This window comes from Cinclus cinclus, chromosome 3, assembly GCF_963662255.1.
Source record: "Cinclus cinclus chromosome 3, bCinCin1.1, whole genome shotgun sequence".
In the NCBI taxonomy this organism is placed as follows: domain Eukaryota; kingdom Metazoa; phylum Chordata; class Aves; order Passeriformes; family Cinclidae; genus Cinclus; species Cinclus cinclus.
In genome coordinates, this window is record NC_085048.1 from 73,706,686 (window position 1) to 73,715,397 (window position 8,712).

Here is an 8,712-nt window from a genome sequence, read left to right on the forward strand (position 1 = left end):
GATTTTAGCTTGCATTGAAGATGAAGTAGGATGTGCATAGGCAGCGATGGGTGTCATCCTGGAAGTGACTGCCCCTTCCCCAGTCGCTGCTGCTGACCTGGGCTGACTGGGGAGATCCCACCCCATCCCACTAGTGCTTTAGGGCCAGGCCTTCATTTGCTCCAGAGCATGGTTTTGCCCATCACCCACCAGTTCTGGTGGTGCGCAGTCACCTTCACTGTAGTCTTTAATTAGAATGACATTGGTTATTCAAAATCTATTTATTTAATTATTTATTCACTGTGGTAGATTATGAAGTTACCACTCATCTGTCAACACTTAGATCACCGGGAGAGAATGGGTTCAAGAACCAAAAGTTCCATGTGCTGGTATGCTTTCATATGCATTTTGGTCTGTTATATCATGTGCCTTCCTTGTTTGTTTGTTTTCTCTCCTGGACATTTAAGGGTTTACTTCCTCCATCTGAATACAGAGCAGAGAGTCTGTGTTGGTTTGCCTGTATCTTTTGCTCCTTCGCATCCTGTCTTTGTTTACTGTGTGTGAGTATTCCAAGAGCTCACAGCTGGGGAATCTTCACAGTGTAGTAATACCCTTTATGATAGTGTGGAACCATAGGTGTGAAGATCTGTCCCTGTGGATTGCTTACGTGCTACCCATTTTTTTATACAGTTTTGGTACTCTAATTAAAACAGTACTTTGAAGTAAATGCTGTAGAAATTATATGCCGTGACTTCTAAGGCTAAATTTCAGAGTGGTGGCAATCATCTTGGGTCCGTAGGAAATACATGTTTACTTATTACTGCTCCATGAAACCACTCCAAACCCCTGTTGATGGCTAGGGTACTTGAAAAGATAGGAAATTGCTGCCTTGGGCATCACAAAAACCCAAACCAAACTCCAAACAAACAACAAACCTCCACCGGGGGGGATGTGCTTTAGCTCTGTCCCAGAAGCGAGAAGAAGGATCTCTGGACTGTACTCTTCATTACCAAACCAGGCAACGCTTGTCCACGACGTCTGAGCCATCCCTGGGTCTAAGCGTGTCTGGCTTTTGTCCTGTCTGCCTGCTCTTATTCACGACCCTTCATGTAATCAAGGAAATTAAAGTATCATCCATGTTTTTTAAGACGGCAGGCCCGTTTAACATTATTTTAAAATACTGCCTTTTCACGCTTGTACGCTTGAGGACTGCGGGAGGAATTTAGAGCCTTTTTGCCCTCGGAGCGTGAGCCCCGTCGTCCGCTCTTCGGGGACTGTAGGGTTCAGTTGTAGGGCGGGTGGAAGAGGACCTGGAAACGGCCCCGGCGTAGCGCCACATCGAGCCCGAGCATTGCGGCTCGTTCGGGAGGGCGGCCAGTGCCGGCACGACCCCAGTCCCCGCCCGCACGCCCACCCCGCGCCGGGGAAGGGTGTTCCCGGGGCGGGCGAAGGGCGGGAAGGGGGACGGGTTATCGAGAGGGAAAATCGGCGGCCGTCGGCGCAGAGTGAGCTCGCGTTCCGCGCCGGCGGCTGGGGCTCCTCGTCCGCCTCTGGCCATGGGGCTGCAGCCCCGGCGCGCCGCGGGGCCCTGCCCGCCCGCGGGGAGAAGCACCGCCCTGCCCGGAGCGCGCTCCGCTCCTCCCTGGGCCCGCAGCGACGAGCCGGAGGGAACTCCCGGGCGCCCCGCCACGCTGCCGCCCCTCCTGCCGGCCATCCTGCCGACCCCCTCCGCTTCCCCCGCTGCCGCCCGGGCGCAGCCCAAGAAGCCGCCGGCGGCCGCCTCGGCCCCTAAGAAGGCAGCGCCTCGGCCCTCGGAGGAGAAGGCGGCGAGGAAGGCGCGGGGGGCGCCCCCGGAGCGGCCGGGGCCCCTCTCCAGCTCCTGGCCCTGCTCATCCCTGCAGCGGCCGCCGCAGCGGAGACCGCCGGTCGAGCGGGCGGCGCGTCCCCAGCCCGCCCCGCCGCAGCCGCGGGGCCGCCCGGGGGCGGGCAGCCGCTCCTGCGAGAGCCTCGGCGGGGCGCCGGGGGAGGCGGCGGGGCGCTTCTCGCTGAGCCTGCCCCCGGAGGCCATCCGGGTGCTGCAGCGCCGCAGCCTGGAGCGGCAGCGGGGGCAGCCCGCACCCTCCCCCGCGGGCAGAGCCGCCCCGGCCCGGCGCGGTGACCTGCGCGCTCTTCTGAAGGTTTCGCTGCTCAATGACCGGCACCGCTACGACGACGAGGAGTACGAGGAGGAGGAGGCAGGGGCCGCGGCGGACGAGGGGCTGGTGCGGAAATGCACCGAGTGGCTGCGCGGCGTGGAGAGCGCGGCCGGCCGCGACCACCCCGAGCGGCTGGAGACGCTGCCGCACTTGGGCACCCTCTGAGCCCCGCCGGGAGCGGGCAGCGGCACGGCCGGAGCGGTCGGGCCAGGGGGAGGTGGGGCCGCCATCCGCGATGTCGTGCTCCGTGTGGTGTTGTCGGCGCCCCGGCAGCCCGGGCGGGTGGCGGCAGGGGCCGGGCAGCGGAGCCCCTGGCCCGGAGCCGATCCTCGGAGCGCCGCCGCCGCCCGGGCGAGGGACAAAGGAGCGGCGCCGGCCTCCGCCCGCCGGTGCCCGGGTGCTGGGAGGGAGGGCACAGGCTGTGGGCGCCCTGCCTCCACCCTCGCGGGTTTTTTAAAGATTTCTGACTACTTTGTAAAATGTGCGTAATGGTTTTGTATATTTGTACATAAAAGTTCATTTTTATTTATTTGAATAAAGTAACTCTTGTGTTGCGGTAGCCTTTGCGCCTTGTTAGCTTCGCGTTGGGCTGTCCCAGCCCGGCGGTGTCCGCGGTCCCGGTGTCCATAAGGTAAGGTAAGGATGGCGGGCTGGTCAGCGTGCGGAGAGCCTGTGCCGCTTACACGCTTGCTCCTCGGAACAGTCGCCGACACCTCGGCTCCAGGGAAAACGGAGAGGCGCGGATTCGGTGAGGCGGCGGAGACAGGGGACCGAGCAGGTGGGGGCGAGCCCGTCGCTGCTGGGGGCAGATGGCAGCAGTGCCGGAGGGGAGCGGTCCTGCCGGGAAAAGCAAGGGACAGCGGGAAGAGGATGGGGCGGTGCGGGCGGCCGCGGACAGAGGTTGCCCCGGTTCCCTGCGCCGGCGAACCGGAGAGGGGCGGCTGGGTCTGAGCGCGGGCTTGGCGATTGCAGTAATTCAGATACATCCGACCTTCCGAGCTGCTGCTGGTGTACGAGGTGGAATAGGAAAGAGACAGAGAGAGAGAGAGAGGGAGGGAGGGAGGGAACACAGAAGCAGCATCCTTTGTCAGCGTCCCCCGGCCTCCCATCCCCGGGGCTGGCCGCATCCTTCCTCGCTCCGGGCTATGACCATGCCCGATGTTCTTCCGAGCTCTGTGTGTTGGGAGAGGCCAGGAGGGGGCTGGAGAGGCCGAGTGTACCGAAATTAGGGCCGGAAAAGGGAACGGTAAGTCTTTGCCAGGTTTACAGTGTCTCGGCCACCTACTGTTGCTCTTGTATTGTTGTTACCCAGCTTCCCAGAACAACAGTCAGACCTGAGCATTTACTGTGATTCTGTAAGTATTTTGCAAACGAATGTTTGAACATGTAGGAACACGTTCAGTTGAATTTACTTAGCTGAGTAAAACAAAGTTTAGTGCCACAAATTGGGTATTATAAATTTCACTAAGACGTCAGTTGTTTACACCAAATGATGTCTGTGCCGACGTCCATTAAATCCTGTGAGGTAAGCCTTTCTATATATTAGTTGCACGATGTAGCCGTGCACTGCATTTTGTTTTGCTCCATGTTTGTTCAAGTACCTTTTTCCTTTTTTTCACCTGAAACCTAAGGAATGACGGGGGAGATTGTTTGAAAAAATATTTTTTTATTAAATGCACTGATACTGCCATTGCAAGGCAGTTGTGAAATAGCTATGCTCAAAGGCCAGAGAAAAAACCATGGGGCAGTAAAATTTATGGAGACTAATTCTATTTCATTTAAGCAGGTATAGAATCATTTGTACTGATAGCTATGAAACACATGCATTTTCATATCATTCTAGCTGAGTTTGCATGTAGTTCTGTCATATTACCAGTTTTCATTAACTTCTTCAAGTAAATCCACCTCAACAACTGCATATTTCCTGCCAAATTTAATATATGCTGGATTGATGTCAGAATCACTTTTTGTTGTTGTTTTTCCCTGTTCTAACAACGATGGAAATGCTAGTAGCTGTTAGCTACTAGCTACTGAGCTGTTAGCTCAGTTTTCCTTTTGTTTCACTTTTGGGAATGTAAGTTTTTGAATGAGCATCCTGGACTCCTAACATTGCTCCTTAAGCTGCTCCGTGGTTTCATATTAACTACAATCAGTATCTCCAGTTGCAGTGAAGGGTGATTCACTCATTAGGGGCTGAAGTATGTTAAAGCTTACTTGTGAGGCTGAAAGATGCTTTGTTCAGAGTCTGAAGTGTGGCCAAAAAATCAATAAATTTGAATGCACAGCTACAGCAAATGCAGTGTGACCTGGGGGTAAGAGGGGCTGGAATTGAAGGGCTGCCAACTCTGAAGAAGAAAGAACCTGCTCCTAGAATGAAGAATTTGAAAACTTGGGAATCACCTGGATAAATTTATTTATTTATTTCCCCAAAATATTTTATTTGAACAAAGCTGATCATGCAGCTAAGATCTTTTATGTTAGGTAAGCCATTGTACATGGTAACTGGAAATGGGCCTGAGATGAGCTCATCCCCAAATGAGGTTATGCAGTCCTGATTTTGGGCTGGATGCTAAGAGCCACTGGACTCTGGAGTCATATAAGTAATGTCTGCTTGGAATAGCATCTCCTTCACTTAAGTGGTAGCATCAATATTTATTGTTCTCAGTATTGTCACCTTTCTACTCTCTTTGAATGAGAAATTCTGCCCTTAGTGTTCTGAACACTTTCAGCTGAAATCCCCAGAAATTTTACAAGTGCTATTAGAATGGACAGAGGAAGTTAATTCCTACAAACCAGCAGTAACTTCTGTTCCTTTTGCATGTTGCCTACTTTCTCTGTATTTTTTTCAGTTTAAAACAAAACCCTTGGGTTCTGGTATCTAAAAACTGTAGCTAAACATAGTAAAACTGCTTATTTAATTCATTAATATAAGTTATAATAGACAATTGAACCCAGTAGCAGGCTTCACCAGACAAAAATGCCTGTGGAAATTCAGAAAGTGGTGGAAATCCTCCAGTAAGTCATTGCATTGTCTCAGTGCAGAATAGCTACTGATGTCTAAGATCCAACTGTATGTTGTCAGTAGGCATCATAAAATGGACTAATCACTCTTCCTTTCCTTGATGAGAGGGCAAAAGCCTTATGAAGTGTTGAGAACCAAAACTTCCTATCCCACTGATCCCCAGTCAGCCTGAGCTTCCTCCATCTCACACACATGGGTTCAGGACATGTTGTGGTTGGCATGACTGGAAAATTCAAGTGGAATGCTGTGAAACAGTATCTTTTCTGTCCCTGTGCTGCACTGTGCTCAGTCAAGGTGAGAAAGCTTTCCCTGGACAGATAAGGACACTGTCAGCTCCCTTCAGTTCTCAGCCTGTGCAGCTGCACCCCAGTGTAAGTACTGCTGTAAGGAAGAACCCTTCTGGTTCTGTACTGGTGAACAGATCAGGTGTCTTCAGGAACACTTTTCGGGTGGCATAGATCTGATTTTGCCATAAGAACCAACAGCAGACTGGAAGTCATTACACTTGCTTTTTACAGTATATTAGCCATCTTCAAATTGCCTCTGCCTAAGCCTCCCACTCATAACCCTTTTAGCTGTTGAGAATTAGGAGCAGCTGGTGCTGTCAATGCTTAAAATAATCAATAATTCCTTTGGGGTAGATAGCCTCTTCCTCCAAACATATCAGCATGATTTACAGTGGAAAAACACCCTGAAGCAACACATATTCTGGGTAATTTTTTTTATAAAGGGAGCTAATAGGTAGTGTTGCCTTCCTTCTGCTCCTAGCAAGTCTGAAAGGCCACAGGTGAAGCCTGTGTTTTTCTAACTGAGCAACCTTAGCCCTGTTTATTTCTGAGTTTGCTCTTGCATTCTAGCCCAACTCTTGGCTTTCTCACACCACTGGTACAATTAGTACCATTTTTCTTTTTTTTCATTTCAAAGCTGAGGGGGGAGCATATTATTGCCCAGCTTTTATCTTCATTTGTGATCCTCCTCACCAGCACGCTTGTAAAGCCTGACAAACAGTATTCCCTGAGCTGTTGTCAAATATCTCCACCATCTCACACCCTTCCCAGCTGTGCCTAGGGGATCTGACACACAGCTGGGTGGGGGTATCAGTCTGGGGAGTGCTGTCCTGAGAGGACCAGTGGGGTAGTGTCTGTCTTGGCCACAACTGTCCTTTCAGCTGGGGGAGCTCTTTCTTTGTTTCTCTGGGTGATTTCTGGGAGGTAAAGACACATTCTGTTTTCTCTTTTAAGAAAAGCCTCTTCCCATTGGTGGTTTTGTGAAGAGAGGAAGAGATTTTTGAGAAGGTTTGGCTTTGGCACCTCCTGGAAGTGTAGTCACCATTTTGCAATGACCAGATGTGGCAAATGTGCGAGCTCCCAGCTGACGCTTCTGCAAGGAGGGGAGCCCAAAGCAGTGCCAAGTCACTACCATAACCAAAGGTACTGCAGTTCACTTCTTGGCCTTCAAGAAAGATGTGAATGTTTTCCCTTCCCAGGGAGGAAAACCCCTACCAATACACTCTGGAAATAGTGCTGGTAATTTGTTATTCACAGGTGCTCTTGCTTCTTCTGAGAGCTTGGGGAAAATGCTGTGAGCCTCACTGAATGAATGCCTGCAGCTGATGGGCCCCAGCCTGGATCTCACCCAGCTGCAGGACTAAGCCAGCAAATAGATGAGCTATGAGTTAGGAGCCACTTCCAGAGAAAAAAGCTGGTTCCCAGTGATAACAGTAAGTTGAGTATATAGATGATATAATGAGGTCTTTTAGCCCCTTTTAATTTTATTGAAAGAGCTGTTACAGGTTATGTTTGAAGGACATTATTTTACAGTAGTTTTTCTCCCCTTCTTTGTGACATAATGAGGGATTGAGAATTCTGGAATAGCTTAAAGATGTCTTGGTTTGGTTTTAGTTGTTTTTATAAAATTGAAGACATAAAAAACCATGTAGTCTGTGTTTTGCAGTCAGCTGTCTTGAGCTAATGACTGTCCTGGTTTTGGTTGAGATGGAGTTATTTTCTTCTCAGAACAGTGCTGTGTTTTGATTCAGCATGAGAATAATACTGATAACACACTGAAAGCTTTTGTTTTTTACTAAGTCTTGTACATCCTAAGAACTCTTTTTTGTGTCTCATGCTCTGCCAGTGAGGAGACACACAAAAGGAGAACTGGAAAGGAACATTGCTGGGACAGGTGACCAGAACTGGCTAAAGGGATGTTTTCATACCCGAAAACATCATGCCTAGTATATAAGCTGGGGGAGTTACCTGTTAGAAGAGTTGTAAGAAGAGCTGGCATTGGTCAGTGGGTGTGAACAATTGCATTGTGCATCACTTGTTTGTTTTGGTTTGGTTTTGTTATCATTATTACTATGTATATATTTGTTGTTGCTGTTTGGGTTTTTCTGGGTTTTTCTGGGGGGTGGTGAGTTTAGTTATTTAACTGTTCCTATATGAACCTACAAGTTCTACTGTCGATTGTCCTCCCCATTGCACTGGGGGGGAGGGTGGTGAGTGAGTGGCTGCTGTGCTGCTTAATTGCCAGCTGTAGGACAGTGACAATAGGTCATTCTTACTGTGAGGGCTCACATTTTGGGTGAAAGTATGAAAATTCTAAGAATGTTTTCTACACCCTCAATTAGTTTTGTTTTTTGGTTAAATGAACTATTCAGTGAGAGTCAACTGATGTTCAGTTCCTGGCACTCTGACTAAAAGGAATGTAATGTTTCCATTATTTTTCCTGTTGCCATCACAGTTCTGAGTGCTGGTAAAAGCTGAGTTTTGAATGAAAAGGAAAGGAAGGTTCCTAATTAAACATAAAAATTAATTAGCACTGAAGCTGTTACCTTCTTATCAATTAGCACAGGAGAGAGCAAATTGTAGTAAATTCTGGTATTCCAATTTTATTTTTTTTTTATTAACATTCTCTTGGCTGGCAGAGTTTCACCCACCAGCGTGGTCCCAACAGCCAGGCAGGTGCGTCAAGCAGTGAGGGGCTGGGAAATGAATCACAGCACTTGCTTTGCCAGGGAATTTCCAGAATAGCAAAACCCGAGGAACAGCACCAAGAGGCTGAACTTTAAATACTTTAAATTAAAATCAACAGAGGCTGTTTGCAACTGGGACAAAAATAGGACCAAATAAAAGCAAAATTCCGCAGAAAAGGATCTCTGTGCTTGAAGCACTTGATAACAATTGTCAGGGGAAATGGAGAATCCCAAGAACCTCCTGGAGCTACCCCAGGGAACCCCCTGGAGCCGGGGCTGATCTACCCTGGGGTCACACAGCCCGGCCCAGCAAACAGGTCACAGTCCTTTGGTTTTGTTTTGTTTTTGTGAGTAACTTTTGTTTATTTGTTTGTTTGTTTGAACACAATCCATGCAGTAATTCGGGCTCTGTTGTCTGAAAGCATTTTGTTTGCTTAGGGCCTAACATATAAAGATCTTAACAGAGATCCAGCCATTTTAATAGATGCTCATATAATACAGTCCTCCCTGTGTTTTTCTCCTGCAGCAACCATTATTATAAC

The 8,712-nt window shown here is 49.3% G+C and overlaps 1 protein-coding gene across 1 annotated transcript; it reads left to right on the forward strand.

The window, feature by feature from the left end:
• Nucleotides 1–1,390: 1,390 nt before the first annotated feature.
• PRR18 (proline rich 18) lies at nt 1,391–2,339 on the forward strand. The gene has a single exon (XM_062490225.1). It carries the CDS (start codon nt 1,536–1,538, stop codon nt 2,337–2,339), a length of 804 nt encoding a protein of 267 aa, XP_062346209.1. The 5' UTR covers nt 1,391–1,535.
• The last annotated feature ends 6,373 nt before the right edge of the window (nt 2,340–8,712 follow it).